Source organism: Sceloporus undulatus, chromosome 2 (genome assembly GCF_019175285.1).
Source record: "Sceloporus undulatus isolate JIND9_A2432 ecotype Alabama chromosome 2, SceUnd_v1.1, whole genome shotgun sequence".
NCBI lineage: Eukaryota > Metazoa > Chordata > Lepidosauria > Squamata > Phrynosomatidae > Sceloporus > Sceloporus undulatus.
In genome coordinates this window covers 102,741,072-102,758,587 of record NC_056523.1, presented here as the reverse complement: position 1 = coordinate 102,758,587, position 17,516 = coordinate 102,741,072, and the positions used below count along the sequence as shown (strand labels likewise).

Genomic DNA, 17,516 nt, shown 5'->3' with positions numbered 1-17,516 from the left:
CCTGGTGTGGGTGGGTGCTTGCTCTCCTGTCCCTGCCCCTTCCCCATCTGCTGGGCCTCCTGCTGCCCCTCTGCCTCCGCTTCCCTTCCCCGGAGGGCGCCAAGGGCTGGGGAGGCCGGGGCGGGGGCAGGCAGGAGGCAGGCAGGCCAGGCGGACTTCCCCTTCGGCGGCTGGTGCTACAACAGGCTGATTTCTCCGAAATGATGCTTGGGCGGCCGAGGACTCCCTCCTGGGACCTGATTGGCCGCCGGGGCCCCTGGGCGACGCTGATTGGAGGAGACGCACCGCTGCCCGGGCCGGGGAATCCCAGGGCCAGAGCAGGGATAAGTAAGGGGCGCCCTGGTCCAGCGCTGGCAGAAGCAGAAGGAGAAGGAGAGCAAGCGCCTCGCTCCATCCGTTGTTGCTGCTGTTGCTGCTGTTGCTGCTGTTGCTGCAGAGGGAGACTCAGGCCCCGGCAAGAGGTGGGTGGGCTCTGCTCTTGACCCTCCGGGACCTAGACCCCCTTTTTAATCATCATCATCATCATTATTAATATTATTATTGCACAGGGATTTTGATTTTGGGGGTGCATCTGCACTGATCCATTTTCACACCGCTTTAATTGCGCCGGCTCCATGCTGTTGGATTGTTTTTTGGAACTTTTAGGAGAGGTATAGTGGATAGCAGGGCGGAGAGACATAGTTTAGCCTCCTCTCTTGTCAGTCACAACAACCTGCACTTCCCAGAATTGCACAGTCTGAAGCCCTGGGAAATCAAAGCGGGTTCTGCCTGGGTTATTTCTGCAGCGCAGATGCAGCCTTAGGCATCCTCTGTTCTCATGCATAACCCCCCTCCTTTTGCATGCAATCCGGGTTGATACCGCTTTAGTGGCCGTGGCTCGAGGCTCGGGAAATTCTGGGGGTTGTCGTTTGTTGTGGCACCAGAACTCAGGTTTCTTTCCCGTTGGATCGTGCCAAGAATTGGAGAAGGATGTTGTTGGGTTTGTTGCAAGGACCAGGAAGTAATGTCTGCAAAAAAAGAAAAGAAAAGAAAGAAAGGGTGGGAAAGAGAGGAGTCCCTTGACCCTCGGTGCCAAGAAGATCAGAGGAACAAAGAAGAAGAAGAAGAAGAAGATTAGCAGCCTTAGGAAAGAATGCTGGAAAAAGTGGGAGACTGTCTTTGGGACCATCCCTGCAAAGCAACAGGTCCACAGTTCCACTTTGTGTTGCTCTCTTTGGTGTTCTTCACAGTCGGTGTGGTGTTGTGTTCTGAGTGTTTGGATTAGGACTCTGGAGAGCTGGGTTTGAATCCTGGCTCAGCCATGGAAGCCTACTGGGCGGCCTTGGGCAAGTCACACTCTCTCAGCCTCAGAGGATGGCCAGGGAAAACCCCCTCTGAAGAAACATGCCAATGTACAGCGCTGTGTAAATTTACAGTGCTTTATAAATAAAGGTTAATAATAATAATAATAATAATAATAATAATAATAATAAGAAAGCCCCCAGGATAGGATCGACTTGAAGGCGCACAACAACAGCAACAACAACAAACACGGTTTCCTAAACATTACCCGAGGGAGCGAACATCCCTCTTTGAAGATGTCAGCCACGGAGGCAGTTGAAACCTTAGGAATAAACTCTTCTAGAACATGGCCACATAGCCTGAAAAACCCACACAAAACTATGGATGCCGGCCACAGAAGCCTTCGAAATCACATCCCTACTAAGTTCGTAGGCAATTTGGACCTCTGCCATTCAATCTCAAGGGAATGACAAATGAAAACAATTGCATCTATAGCCATTTTTTGCTTTTATTTTGACAAATTTGTGGAAACATGGTCTTATCTCTTCAGAGTACGTTTTTGCACAGGAGCCATGGAGGGGAGCGCAGTGCAATGCACTTCTGCAGCTAGTCAGAAAACTGAAGAGCCAAGTTTCACCAGAGGAGAAGCAAGCAAGAGACAGCGAATCAAGCCATAACTCTAAACCAGGCTTTGGGCCATTTGTCTTAAACTGAGGATGGAAAATGCATCAGTCCAAATTGTAGACCTCATCCCTGATCTGAGCTGCAAAAGCTTCCTTCTGTTACTTACAAAGCTCCCTTGGGGCAGCAGCAGGAAGGCTCTAGGGAGGAACTGAAACTAGTGGAGCGATTCTTCTTGCTTGTTTTTCTTAAGCATCACAATAGTTGAGACTGTACTTGGATTAGTAGGCCCTATTATTATTATTATTATTATTATTATTATTATTATTATTATTACTATGGGATCTGGTTGTCCCTTAGTGCTAATAGGCAATCTGTACAGCCCCAGTTCCTAAAAGTGCAAGCATGAAATTGGCAGGGCTTGTGCTGCCCTGTGCCAAATGGCTCCATTCCCCACTGTATTTCATGCAGCTTTGCAAACATGTCCACAGAGTTTTACAGGATCAGTTTGCAGTGCTGTGGCCTACAGGATGCATCCAGCAAGTCCCTCCTTGCGCATGCAAGAAACTGTGCTTCCGATCTGTCAGTGACGTTCCCAAGAAAGTTCAATCACTGTGAAGTCCCCACAAACCAGCGTAGAATCAAAAGTCTATCCATAAGTATTCCTCTTGAACATAATCTTTACATACGTAGCGAGATCTTGTAGTGCCTTTGAGACTAACCGAAAGAAAGCAGTTGGCAGTGTGAGCTTTTGAAGACTTCAGTCTACTTCCTCAGTTGCATTTGGTGCATTAAGTAACTTTCATGTTAGAGGCTGAGGAATAGGTTACCAGATACACAGCTGGCTGCTTGCGTTTTGTGGATATAAAAATTGTCAGCGTGTTTAGGTGTTTGGATTGCAGCCAGTGCAAATTCGGAAGAACTGTTTTGTACACAGGGTTTTCTGTACGGCAGTAATTTCTGTGTAAGGAAGCGTGTTATGGACTAAAGTAGTTGAATGTTTTGGCACACAGATGTGGCACTGTACCTCAGATAGTAAGGTGCATATGTTTTTTTCCTAAAAATAAATTATGTCCCAAATAGCCAGTTTCCTTTTATTTCCAGGCATTTCATTCTCACAGAAATCAAAGGGACTGACCCAGCTCATTGGGGATGAAAATGACACAGTCTTACTTCTCTAATATAGGCTTCTTGAAATGAACAGATTGTTATTCCAAGCATGTTTAGGATTCAGGTGCTAGTATGCAGAATGGCAGAATGAATAATTGTTTTTAAGATGAAGGAAGGACTCAACATTGGCAGGCCAATTGTTACTAAATTTGCCTCCTTGAAGATACTGCTTTTTCCATCCATTATCATGCAAATGCCCTTAACTATGAAGGCCCTTGCAAGCACAAAGTATACTTAGAATTAGTTTTTTTGTGGGGTTTTCAAGTGATGTAGCCATGTTCTGGAACAGTTTATTCGCTGAAGATGCCAGCCACAGATGCTGGCGAAATGTCAAGAATAAACTCTTCCAGAACACGGCCGCATAGCTTGAAAACCCTACAAAAAACTATGGATTCTGGCCATGAAAGCCTCCGACTTCACATTATACTTAGAATTGCCTCTGTGTGTTCAGTGTAGCTTACTCCCAAGTAAGTGTGTAATCATTGGGTGCCTAGGTATTCCAGAGAGGGTTCCACTACTAGAGTTCTCTTAACCTTTTTTGTTTGTGTTTGTTAATTTAATATATTTCTAACTGATAATACATGAAGAGTCCTGTAGGTCTGATTTTGCAGAGAATGTTTCAGAGGCATCGCATTTCCTTGTCCCGCTCCCTTCAAAGTCCATACAGAGTGGTTTACAACTTTTATAACATTTAAGGCATTTCAATATTTATAGCAGTGGTTCTCATTTTTTAACCCTTGTGATTCCCTTTATATCCACATCCCAACGTTCCCCCCCACTTGACACAGTATATAAATAAAACTCTTTTGTTTGTTTAGTGTGCATATTATTGTTGATACATTCATGTATATCCATATTTTAACAGCTTATAAGGAAATAGTTTTCTTCCTCTTCCTCCTCCCTCTGGCAGCGGCTCCAAGCACCCTTCTTGTCTTTCTCTTCTCCCCGGGACAGAAAAAGTTTGGGAAGCAGAGGAAGAAGAGAGATCGGGGCCTCCAAATCTCACACCCCTCTTGAGCAACTCTCATGCCCTCTCCCTCACAGTTTGATGATCACTGATCAAATTTATAGTGTTTCCAATTTTGGATGGTTCCCAGCTGTGCTTTCCCCCCACTGAGGTTGCTGTTTGTTTCCACAACTTTTCAGTAGCACCCTTTAATTTGAAACCACACAGGAACCTACAGTTGTACTTCCCCTTGTAATTTGGATACGTTTTGATTGTTCAGATGCATGTTTTGCATTTGCACAATGGTGACAACTTGCCTAAATATTCTAAAGGCACCAGCTGCCATTTGATCTTTGAAGCTCAGCAGGATCAGCCCTGGTTAATAGTTGGCTGGGAGACCGCTGATGAATGCTGTAGGGTATACTCCAAAGGAAGGATCTGGCAAAATCACCTCTTGGGTATTCCTTGCTTAAGAAAACCTTATGATTCAAGGGATCACCATAAGTTAACAGATTACTTGAAGGCGTATGTACACATACAATAGCCAGCATGCACCACAAACCTAGTTGGGGCACTAGGTGTTGCTTTTGCCAGAGAGGAAGGGAGGAACAAATGCTACAAGGCACTGTTTTTTTGTTTTTGTTTTTGTTTTGTATTCCTCAAAAAATTACCTGAGCTCTTCAGTGTATACAAATGATGGATTAGTTCACATGAGTTTCTTGTTTTGAGAGAAAGGTTGAAAATTTAATAAACAGGCAGACTCATGAATTAAGTAAGCTTCTTTCTTTGATTGCTGGGATAGATAGGGGTGTTTTATCTAGAGAGGGTTCATGCATGGTAACAACAAGTCTCAAGAGATCTGGCCACTGTCTTTCATGAAATGAGTGTGTGTGCTGGGACATGTCTCTGAATATTCTGCCACACAGAGTTTTTGTAGCAGAAGCAATGTTTGGAAAGTATACCTTGATGTTTGAAAGTTTAGACAAGTCACGCAAGGCAGGGCCTCACAGCGAGAACCCAGCCTTTTTTTGTCCATAGCAACTGCTGATCAGAGCCATTTTGTCTCTGAACATATAGATTCCATTATTGTATTTACTGCTTTTAAAAAAGTCTTCCATCACAGTGACCATAATTCCTTTTTGGGGCACTAACACATAGAAATTGATTATGTCTAGAATGAAGAAAGTCTTTATTGGGTGTGAAACTCTTTCCAGAAAGTTTTCATTGATAAACCTGGGTTATTCTACTTTGAGAGTGGGGAAAGAATTGGTGAATAATTCCTCCTTCTCAACAAGGTTGAAAATGGAACAATAATATTTTGGCATGTTGTTGGACTCTCCCAAGTGCTCTTCCCCCACTAAAGTTCTTGTTTTTATTCCTTGGTATGTGGAATGTGTGGATATGTTGCTATTGCGTTGTTAATGAATGAGCATTGTCCTTAAATGGACAATGCACATGCACATGTTTTATTATCTAGAGCACATTAATTCTCTCTATCATAACAAGTTTCACCCAAATAAAATGTTACCGATGTTTCTAATATAGCAATCATTATACTAAGACAGCAAGAAGATATCAATAAAATCTAATGATAAAGAGGCCTTTGGAATGCATAACACTATAGCACTTAAAATGTGCCCAGAAATGCAGCCAGAATTGTTTTATGTTGCAAATGGTGGAGACAGTATTTCTATGACAATACAGGTTGATGTGATAGAGATGTTTATACAGATGTCGATTTACAATGCCATCCTACATGCGTTTACTGAAAAGTAAGTCCCACTGAATTCAATGGGACTTACTCTCAGAGTACAGGGCATTTTAGCTTCTGAGTAACCCTATATGGTAAACTGCACTTTCTAAGGTTAGTTAATTTAAAATAGGCAACCAACACTGGATTGTAATGATGTACCCATAGAATTTTTGATGAGCCCATTCCTGAAGTGAAGCTTTTCTTTTCTTTGACATGGCAGTACTACTATAAATTCCAATGCTTCCCATTTCAGAGCCAAAATGCCACAAACAAGAATGCGCATGAGGCCTTGGCTGGAGAAACAAATCAATTCAAACAAAATTCCTGGACTTTCATGGATCAATAAGGTATGGAATTCATTTTAAAGTCTCCTCTGTATTTTAAAAAAAGTGCTAATTTTTGAAACATTTTCTGTCTAAAATTCAAAACACATTCTGTATGACAATGAGCTTACCTGTGGTATGGGGAAAACATCAAATTATGGCCAGAAAAATAGTGTCATCTTAGTTGGATTACAACTCCCAGCATTGCTCAGCATTAACTATGCTGGCTGGGGCTACTGGGAATTGTAGCTCAACCATCTTTAGAGAGCTGAACAATTTCCCTTTATTTGTTTCAAAAACAGCAAGCAAGTTACCTGTGGAAATTAGTGTAAGATCATCAGAGTTCTGTTTGCTTCCCTATAATACTACCATATCAAGAAAGGCAGATATTAAGTGTCTTCTCCATTCTGCTACTGTTATGTCAGTTGTGTTACATTTTAATAACATAATAGTAGAACAAAAGTATTGACAATACTGTACAATAGATATAATGAGATGCTATGCAGATTGTGCTACTTGCATCATTCCCAAATTTATTTCCTGGATTATTCATGACTTTTGTTTCCCATATGTAGCTAACTGACATGTACTTGGTACTGTCTTGTTAAACTACAGGAGGAGAAGTTGTTCCAGATCCCATGGAAACACGCAGCTAAGCATGGCTGGGACCTAGAGAAAGATGCTTGCCTTTTCAAAAATTGGGCAATTCATACTGGTATGTTTCAGTTTTGTTGTTGTTAGGTGCCAGAGCAAAATGTTTCTAGAGACTCTTTCTGTGTAGCCATCCATGAAATCATTATCATTCATTTTGTGTGAAATCACACTGGTGAGATTAACAAAAGGAGTAATTTCTTTACACAGTTAGTCTGCTTTTCTAGTCCCCACACACACTTTCCTGAAGAGTTGTGGCTGTTCTGTCAAAAGCCTACTCAAAGAAAGCCAGAATGAAATTTATGTCTGTGCGTTACTAATATTGCAGTGTATGTGTGTATGTATTTTTATATGTCAACTGACTTGTATGTGAGTGTTTGTATATCTATATGTGTATTGTGTACACACACATACATAACTGCTTATTGAGGCAGACATTCCATGGTATAGCTGTAAACTAAGACAAGTTTGTGGCTCCTATTTAGTGAAAAAAACATCATTGCCCTCCTGCCAAATGTATTATTTGAAATCAACTCTGAGAGAGGCCAGCATCAAGTCTACATCCACTTAAACATACAGTACTGGCTCTACCCAGAAAATCTATGCTGTTATGATTACATTTATTTACTTGCTTATGTATTATTATGTCAGACATGGGGTTGGCCACTGCCTTCCTAAACAGTCTGAAGTGTGTCAGCATCCACTGGCCTGTTCCTTTGTTTTTTGGTCACTAAAGAATTACACACACATGTTGCAATCCCTTGTCAATGTGCCATGCTTTCCTGAGCAGATTCATTGAAACACATGGAAGAATTTCCAGCTAGCCAGGAACAAATAAAAGCATGGTGAATATTGCAGCTGGTACTGCTGCCATGCTTAGAGTAGACCCATTGGAATCAATGGGAGCTAAGTTGGTTGGTGAAACTAATAATCAAAATTATGAATAAAAGACAGCAATTAAACTTAAGTATAGCTTCAGCACATGTTTATGTATGTCAGTTACATTGGTCCACATAGGCTGAAAGGAATCGACATTAAACACATGGATAAACAAGTCTGGGTTCTTGTAAGACCATAAGTGGGAAATGTCATCTGACTTTGTTGCTCACTCACATATATATTGTCTGCCATTTTACAGGGAGATACAAAGAAGGTGATGTTCAGCCTGATCCTAAAACATGGAAAGCAAATTTCCGCTGTGCCATGAATTCATTGCCTGATATTGAAGAGGTGAAAGACAAAAGCATTAGTAAAGGTTCCAGTGCTGTCCGTGTTTACAGGATGCTGGAACCCTCAGCTAAAATACAGAAAAAAGGTATTGCTATAAAAATAGGAAAGTTGTAAAATGTGCCTTCTCTGATTGTTGATTCCCCCCCACAAAAAAACCCTTTATTTTGAAATGTTACCACGTTTTGCTTAAATGGTAGTCATAATTTACGGTTAGGTTGGCTTGGGAAAAGGGGCCATACACACAGTGAAAGAACCATATTGTGATTGTTGGAAAAATTTCTTGCAAAATTACTGTGGTGAGCTGTATGCCTGGATCAGAGCCACTGAGCAAGATGTAGCGGTGGCTGCCAACTTGCATGGTTTTCGAAAAGGATTAGACAAATCAATAGAGGAAGATCATCAGTTGCTACTGGCCATGATCACTATTTGCTGCTTCCAATGTCTGGGGCAGCTTCTTGTTATCAGATGTTGGTCCACAACAGCAGGAAAGGCTTCTGCATGTCTTGCTTGTGGACTTCCTGTAAGCAGCTGATTGGCACTTGTTGGAAACAGGATCCTGGGCTAGATATGTCTTTGGTCAAATCCAGTGAGGGTGGGGTGGTGGCGGTGGCTTCTGTGTTCTACAGTTCTTGATACTGGCTTTTAGTGGGCCAGTGGAAACTCATTCTTCTCAGAACAAAGTTACTTAGCAAAGAATCTGTCCTAGATACATATTAGTGGCTGCCACAACAACCTGGCCATCCCATGGTTGCCCAGGCTTATGGTATGTGAAGTTTACAGATCTCAGTAGAAAAGTTTCCCAGCAATGAGTAGAACCTTTCATGCTTAGCCTAAGAGGGCTTCCATTTTGCTCTGATGCTTTAGTATTATTGGCGGGATACACACCGCCATTTAGTACGTATAGGATACGTACTAGGGTTAGGAAGGGGCGGTGCTTCCGCACCCCCCTAACCCTAGTACGGATCCTATACGTACAAGATTGCCGCCCCCCCTCCAACATGCTCGCCGCCATCTTTGCGTACTGGACGCACAGCGTCCAGACGTGTCGCGGCGCCTATGACGTCGCGAGTCCGCGCCAGGCGCCTCGCGACGTCATAGATGCGCCGCAGAAAAGCTCCGAAATGGAGCTTCTTTTTCGGTCCGCGTGGGAGTCGGGCCGTGTGAAGGCTCCGGCTCCCCCGCGGACCTACTGGCGGCGGCGGCAGACTGCCGCAAAGCGGCGGTCTGTACCCCGCCATTGTAAGTCATGAAAGAGATGCTTGTGCCAGATTAAGACTTTATTTATCCCAACATGGTACCCAAGGAGGCATCATACAATGTTTACTTGATATTTGAATTGTCCTGAAACTATCTGAACCACTTGTAGCTTCTTTTCTTTTCCCAAATGTATTTGTATTAATTCTGTGCTTTCATTTTCCTTGAACAGAAAAGAAGTCAAAGTCTCTAAAAGCCAGGAGTTTGAGGAGGGTATGTATATGTTAATGTAGCAGCTAAAGAAATTAGTAATCATCCAGATCATGAAATGCCTGGATTTAAGACATGGAGGCTTGGATCTTAGGGGGAAAACAGACCACCCCAATAGAGTGGCTTGCTGTCACCCCTTTGAGAGCTGGATCAGAGCAGGGCAACTGCATGCCGTGGCCCCTCTCTGGCATTTTTCTGGCGCCAAAAGAAGCAGCAAAATGCCACTCCTTTTGGAGACGGAAAAAGGGTGCCTTTGCTGCCACCACAGCACTGTCCGGTGCTCCTTTTGACATGCACCATCTGAATGCCATGCCAAAGGAGCGCCATAATGCCGCCCGCCATGTGGCTGGTCAGGCAGCATAATGGTGGCTTGGAGTTGGAGTTGGGGCACCCATCATGCGGCTGCCACTCCCCCACTCCACCCCGATGCCAGCCCTTTTGGTCAGCCTGTTTGGCTCCTTAATTTATTTTCTGTGCATGGAGCAAGTTCCTATTCACAAAACAAGTTTTTCTCACTTCTTTCTCTGCAGTCCCTTATGAAGCACTTATAGGGTGGTTTGGGAAGATGCTGGCATTGAGGAGGATGAAGAGTCCTTGGAGATCATTCCTCTCTTAACTAAACAAAGGATCAATTTAAATTGATCCTCAATGAACCGAGCAGTTTAGCAGTTGCCTTGCCCTTTAGTGGTGTACCAGTTCATTTGATGATTTAAAATATCAAACTACTTCGATTCATTAGGTGATTTTTAAATCAAGGGTATAGCCACAGTCTTAGGTTTGGACCCATTGTTAGTCACAGTTAGACCCATAGAAATAAACAAGAGTTACATTAGTCATAACACCTTCTCTAAATTATGACATATGTCTGCATAGAACTCTATGGTTGGCATCCTGTCAGTGGCATCTGCAGGTGCAAGTCAACCTTAAACCTATACATGTCTGTTTTTGGTCATTGAGGAGGTTGGCATTCCCTTCCTCTCACTGCATTAACCAAACAGACCTTTCCTGCATATATTGTTAAGCCCCTGCAGTTTCTCCATGACCTTTCCATGGTTAGCAGAATGCACACGGAATCAGAGAAGCATTATTATCTGGCTATGCCCCCATAGCCAGATACAAAATATTTACATCATCTGATGAGACCTCCAGAGAATTTTGTTGGATGATATCATTGCCCATTTGACTACAGGGATGTAGCCATATGCTTCTCAGATCCCACTCCCAGTCTCCACCAGTCACAGAAAGGTCAAAGTGAGGTTGCAGTGACTGGTGTGGTCAAGGGGAAATTTGCAGCATAGTGGAACTACACTAAGCTGATCCATACAAGATTCTGGCCTGTCTGTTTTTGAAGATTAGTTAAAATTGATTGGTAGGGTGGTTTTAAAGGGGAAAGCAGTTTGCTCATTTTGCTACAGCATGAATGTAATACAGTTTTCCCAAATAAACAACCTCTGGCTAAGCTCCTCCTTCCCTCCAATGTCCTTACTCATGCATTAGCTGTCTAAGGTTTCATCTTGAGGCTTCCACAAAGCAAAACAGGCAATTTTACTAAACTACAAATCATCTCAGACAATGAAAGCAAAGCCTCAACAAATTAATTATACCAAAACCTTCTGCACAAAATATCAGTTTCTAAGGGATGACTCCTGTGGTGGTTTAATCTAGAAATCTTCATGCGTTGTCTGTGGTTAAGAAACTGGTAGCTCCGGACAATTAAGTGATGCTTTCAGTCCTAATATGAATGTATACAATACCTATGTAGACATTTTGCAATTAAAGAAGTCCTTCAATTTTTTTGCAGCCAGTGGAAGATATCAAGGAAGAGACTGTAGAAGCAACAAACAGTATCCAGCTACCAGATGACCACAGTGGCTATGTGCTACCCAACTACTCCTCACCAGAAATGGAGGTGGGGAGTACATTAGGTGAGAGATGTTTTTATCAGCTTAGTGGTTTTCAGAACACTTGGTTCACACGATAATGGTGGCAAGGCTGCATGAATAGAGAGGGAGCCTAGGACACCAAGGTTCCGTTGTAGTCTCCTGATGCTATCTTTCACAGGAAATTTATGATGCGCTTATTGATCCTTTCGTTGAGACACTCCTATGACAAACCACTTCTGTGTATTTCCTGCCTAAGTAAAACCTATGAAATTAATGGTAACTCCATGAAACTCTATGAAATTCATGGAATCATCATAAGTCAACAGTGACTTGAAGCATGCAAACACACATAATAAACTTTTGAGGAACTACGAAGAAGGCATTCTTAAACAATGTAAGAAAACACATGCTTAGTCAGGCCAGAGTCTGTCTAATGCAGCATTCTGCACCAATCCAATGGTAAACCAGAATCCTATGGGAAATCCATGATTACAATAGCATTTTCCAACTGCTTTTACTCAGCACTTAGTATGGAAAGAGGCATACTGCCTCCGATACAGGAGGTAATATATAGCTATCTTGAACAAATAGCTACTGATATGTTTATTCCCCATAAATTTGTATGTAGATGGCCATGTTTTGTAGTAGTGAAGAGATTGGAACAAAAGAGATTCAAAAGTCTTTGGAATAAACCTCCTCCATGTTAATCCTGATATATTTCTATGGGTTTTGCAGATCTCTCCACATGTGATTTAAGCAGTACTGACTGGAGGCATCACTCAATGGATATTCAGTTGCCTGATAGTACAAATGACATGTACCAACTTCAGGTGTCACCTGTCGCATCCTCTTCTGAAGGTTAGTATTTAATAGTTTATAAATATTGGGCAGCTTATTAGAACTGTGTTGAGAGGAAGAACAAAGAATAGAGAAAGGCAGGAAGTTAGGTTGAGGTTTCATTTTCTTAAAGATGTAAACTCATTCTGCTCATGCTTAATTTGTTCAAATTTTTTTTGTTGACATTTGTTAGATTTCTTGAATACTATTTTTAGTGAAAAGACAGAATTTAATAAATAAATGCATACTCAGCAGGTCAACTCTTTAGCACTTTTGCATCTCATTGATTTCAATGAGAGAGTTAAGGTCATACACTGAAACAAATACTAGGCTGTACAGACTGGCATTATATGCCGTCCTGGGGGCAGAGTAGGGGCTTGGCATCTGCATGACGCATGCTCCGATACTGCCCTGATGCCACCGTCACACCATATGCCCAACCAATTACAATCCAAATGACGCAGCACCAAAAGGAGTGCTGGAAAGTACTGCAAAGGCGCCTTTTTCCCAGCATGAAAAGGAGTGGCATTTTGCCATTCCTTTTAGCATTGGGAAAAGGCCAGATCAAGGCCATGGCATGTAGTTGCTGGGGCCCAATCTGGTGCTGAAAGAGGTGGCAGCAGGCCACTACAAAGGGGCAGTCTGTTTAATCCCTAAGTGTGCTTGCCTCTAGTTGTTTTGTGCCCTTTGCTGTGAAGGAAATGATGCACATATCTGTCATCTTACTATACATCCTACAGAAGTCAGTAACGTTACCTGTGCAAACATGGGTCTAAACCCCCTCTTTGTCCCAATTATAATAGATCCACTAAATCAATGGGATTTAACTATGTATTAACTCACCATTCAACAATTGATTTAGTGGCTTTGTATTAATTGGGAGTAACCAGCAGGATTCAGGCCAAGGTTAATAAATAGACTAGCTGTGTATTGTTTCAGTCAACTACTAGTCAGCTGTTGTCAGTTTCTCAAAAATAAACAAAAACAGAAAAAAACATAATAAATGCAGGCAGCAAAAATTCTTGCTCTAATGTGTGTGTTTTCTTCTTCTTTTTCCTCTCCCCTTCCAATATCTCCACTGAACATCACAGCTACTGATGATGAGGATAACATTACTCAACACATTTACCCAGTAAGACTTTATCTTTTTTTTTTCACAATACTTTTTATTAATTTTATAATTAATTTTGTGCATGACATAAAGTTTGTGTACATTGAATCATCATTTAAAAAGTGTCCCTGTGGTCCAAAACACATTGCAAAAATAATCCAGTCTGATACCACTTTAACTGCCCTGGCTCAATACTGGGGAATTCTGGGAACTGTAGTTTTGTGAGACATTTAGCCTTCTATGTCAGAGAGTTCTGGTGCCACAATAAGATACAATTCCCAGGATTCTCTAGCAGTGAGCCGGGGCAATTAAAAGGGTCTCAAACTGGATTATTTCTGCAGTGTGTTTTGGACTTCTCTCAGCCACTCATGTGGACAATTTTGGATTTTGGAATATTTTGAATTTTGCAATTCTGAATAAGGGAGACTCAACCTGTATATCAGCACCTGGAAGGCTATCGACTAAGTCTGTTTGTTTATACAGACACTTTTATCTTGTCTTTCTAGTATTTTAGATCTCCTTCAGGGCAGCTAACAACAATTAAAAGCAGTACAATACTGTGGGTATCTTTCATAAATAAAATTTAATTGTGAATAAATAAATGAATACCAGCAGTACAATACAATTTAATTATTATTTAACTTTCGTAATCTAAATATTTTTATGTCTGTATTTTCAAATTATTGTACCTGCCTTGAATCCCCTTGGCAGAGAAAGGGAGGATATAAATCCTTGAAATAATAAAAATAAATACAAAAGAATTACAAATTGTATTATATTTTAATACATTACCTAAAACAAAAGAACCAAATATATTGTAAAGGTCTTCACCAGGCAGTAAAAAAACAGTTAAAATAGGCTTGTCTAGCTTGTCAGGGCAATGAATTCCAGAGTTTTGGTGCAGTCCACATTGTGGTGTGACCAGCCTTGTCCAATTGACAGGCTGGACCATAGTGTCTGGTGGTTTCCACATTGGTGGGGTGGTGAATCCTCTTCAGGTTTTAGCCCAAGGCTCTGAACCCTGATCTCCCCAAATACCACCTACACTTTGAAGAGCTTTGTTATAATTTGTGATTCACTGCCCTGCTAACATGAGACCTCCATCCGCCACTGGTGCCTGGCTAAATGAACCACTGGACAGACTAAGTATAAGCCACCTTGCAGGTCCCAACTGGCCTAACCTATTTTAGGTTATAGGTGTTGCTATAGCCACAGAAAAATGAGGAACTTCTGCATCTGGGCCTAGTTTGTGAGCCATGATTTAAGAATGCCCATGGATCAGTTCAACTGCAGCCAGTAAGCATCAGATTGTTGCTCATTCAGATCAGGGGTTAGCACTTAGCACTCAGGATCCTTCCTCAGATGACGTTAAATTTGGCATAGGCAGTTATTACAGCACTGTTTGCACTGAATTAGAAATTATTATAAAGAACAACAACGGTAACAACACAAGAAAGTGATTCCTTTATTATTCTTTACCATTGGGACTGACAAAGGGATCTGTTTAGCTCAGAAGGTTATACATTCATTTTACACCTATTTTCTACCCTATACAGTACAGTTGAAAGATAAATTACAGTAGCTATTGAACTTAATGAAATGAAGATCTGGAAAGCTAATTTAATGTCTTCTGTATTTGTCTTCTAGCAATTATTTAATAACTCCACTTGGCAGCAGACTTGTGTTGGAGAGAAAGGATTCCTAATTAATGAACCTGGAATGCAAAGTATATACGTGGACCTTACTTTACAAGACCAAGATGTTTCCTTTGACGCCACAGGTATAGACAATTTCAATTTAACATACAGAATATAACTGAAAATAGGAAAGATAGTAAGATTAGCACAGTTTACGAAGTTCCTCCATGTAAGTCCTTCATAGGCTGCTGCCGCACTGCAGAAATAAAGCAGTTTGACACCACTTTAGCTTCCGCGGCTCAAATTGTAGTTTGGTGGGGCACCAGAGTGTTCTGACTGGGAAGGCTAACTATCTCACAAAAATTACAAATCCCAGAATTCCATAGTGCTGAGCCATAGTAGCTAAAGTGGTGTTGCTTTGCTTTATTTCTGCAGTGTAGCAACAGCCTTAGATGTACAGCAATTGCATTAACAGAATGAATGCAAAGGAGTGCAGTTCATGGTGTTTTATTCATTTACATGTCTTTCTTATTTTAGGGTGACAGGCTATCATATAGCCTTAAGACAGTTTATTCTCCAAATATAAATGAAGCAGGGAACAAGAGGGGGAACAGTGGGTTTTTAAATTGAAAATAGTATGAAAGTTCTGTCCAAAATTTGGGAGTGTGTGTGGGGTGTGTGCATGCACGTGCGTGCGTGCGTGTGTGCATGTGTTTGGATTACAGTTTTCAGAATCTTCAGCAGTCATGCTGGCTGAAGAATTCTGACAGTTGTGATCCAAAAAAGGTAACTTTCCCTATTTCTAACTGAGTTCATGCATGTGTGAATGTGTTAACCAGCTTCTTTCATTCAGAGCTAGCATTCTGTGGCCAGAACATTAGCAGCTTATGATGCTATAATCTTTGGTTTTTGCAAACATATTGTGGAAGGAGGTACTCTGTATGAGAGAAGCCTCAATCCAATACAGGGAGAGGCGGGATACAGATAATAATAATTGTTGTTGTTGTTGTTGTGGAATGTCTTGGGCTCTAGGTATGTGAGGGCAACCGAAGGCTTCCTGATACACCCAATTAAACTGCACAATTTTTTCCCCTGCAGATTTACTTCAACTCGATACAAAAAACAGTGTGGAGTTTTCCTTCTTGGATTCACTACGAATTGCCCCCATACCTTGTGGCATGTAAACCTGATTTCCCATTCACTGCATTATTTCCAATACCATATGTCAAATTGGCATGTTTATGGATTGCTGGCACTTTCCCTGATGTTTATACCTAAAATACCAACATGAAGGGTGGTTGTGGGGAGAAAGATATCTTTGTGGTAACACTGTGTGCACCTCAGGCACTTGAAATTGACATCATGAGCCAATAACACATTGCTGCTTTCCCCAATAACTTGTTCATATATGAAAACAGTCAAAGTACATGAAAAGGTGCTTCGTACCTGTAACAAGTCGGCACATATTTTAGTCACATACATGGCTTATACTTGTCATTACTGCATACAAGCAGAGGACAGAGGAAAGTGCTGTTTAAGTTTAACACATTTAGCATCATTGTGTGATTTTGTATTCAACCAAAAAGTTTAACTGGGAACTTCTCTTTTCCAATGTGAAGCCAGCTGCACCACAGCTTTGTAAATATGTTTAGTTTTGTACAATGTGAAAAATTAGATATAGTTTGTTCCACATATTAACTATTCAGTTATTCAGGAATTTTACTCTACTGGCTTCTTTCTGACATGTTTCAGATTACTGTCATGTTAGTCCTTTCAAGTGGACAATACATTTGACCTTCTTTCAGTGCTAAATGGTAAAATCTGTGTTTTATTTACATTGTGCCATTACCAAGAAACATCTGAGTGGATTTTCTTGAGAGTTGTTAGAATTTGTACTGAAGTGCACTTAGCTGCAAGATAAAGGAAAGTATTTTGGCAAACCATCAGAGCTATAGGCTGAACCCCTTGTACATATGTTAGTGTATATAAAAGTTGATAGTTATTTTAATAAAAAAATTATATGTTATGACTCTTAGTTTTTTTCACCCAGTGATGGTTGAAAAATATGGCGGGAGGGTTGGATCATCTTGATTCTTGTCTTCTTTTAATGTTGGTGACATTGTTCTTCCACAATTAGAAAGAAATGGAATGAGAACGGCACTTCCATTTCAGGGCTGTGCAATGAGAATACAACTCAGAAAAGTACATTTTGGATTACAACTGACCAGGGATTCTGGGATTTGTTATCATAAAAAGTCATGTAAAGTGGGTTGAACCTCCTGTGATGTTGACTCACAATTAAGCCCCACAGACTAAGAAGACAGCACATCATTGGGAAATCTTACAACAATGCCTCCACCATCAATCAAGTAATTCATGATTTTTCAATAGACCATGACCAAACTTGACCATTGTGAAGCAATGGCTTGGAATCAATAAGACTTAATTTAGGCTTGACTAATTTAAACTAAGACTAAAGTGGATTTCAGTGGGTTTATTCCAAGGTTGGATCGAATCTATTGTTTCCATTATGCTTGAGGCTTTTAATTCCTCATCATTTGTTTTCTGGGGAAGAATTCAGTGTTGTCAGAACATGTAAGGATATGCAT

At 41.1% G+C, this 17,516-nt stretch overlaps 1 protein-coding gene across 1 annotated transcript; it reads left to right on the top strand.

Annotated features, from left to right (window-relative positions):
- Positions 1 to 371: 371 nt before the first annotated feature.
- Positions 372 to 16,933, top strand: IRF1 (interferon regulatory factor 1). Its single transcript, XM_042455261.1, has 10 exons — positions 372 to 461; positions 6,025 to 6,118; positions 6,710 to 6,809; positions 7,884 to 8,060; positions 9,402 to 9,442; positions 11,241 to 11,364; positions 12,058 to 12,180; positions 13,251 to 13,291; positions 14,918 to 15,050; positions 16,006 to 16,933. The coding sequence occupies exons 2-10, from the start codon at positions 6,032 to 6,034 to the stop codon at positions 16,089 to 16,091; spliced, it is 912 nt and encodes a 303-aa protein (XP_042311195.1). The 5' UTR covers positions 372 to 461; positions 6,025 to 6,031; the 3' UTR covers positions 16,092 to 16,933.
- Positions 16,934 to 17,516: the final 583 nt, after the last annotated feature.

Excerpts from the sequence above, each read along its gene's own strand:
- IRF1 (XM_042455261.1), top strand. The coding sequence starts at position 6,032 with ATGCCACAAACAAGAATGCGCATGAGGCCTTGGCTGGAGAAACAAATC. Across the intron at positions 6,119-6,709 it reads GACTTTCATGGATCAATAAG|GAGGAGAAGTTGTTCCAGAT; the intron begins GTATGGAATTCA and ends GTTAAACTACAG. Across the intron at positions 6,810-7,883 it reads AAATTGGGCAATTCATACTG|GGAGATACAAAGAAGGTGAT; the intron begins GTATGTTTCAGT and ends GCCATTTTACAG.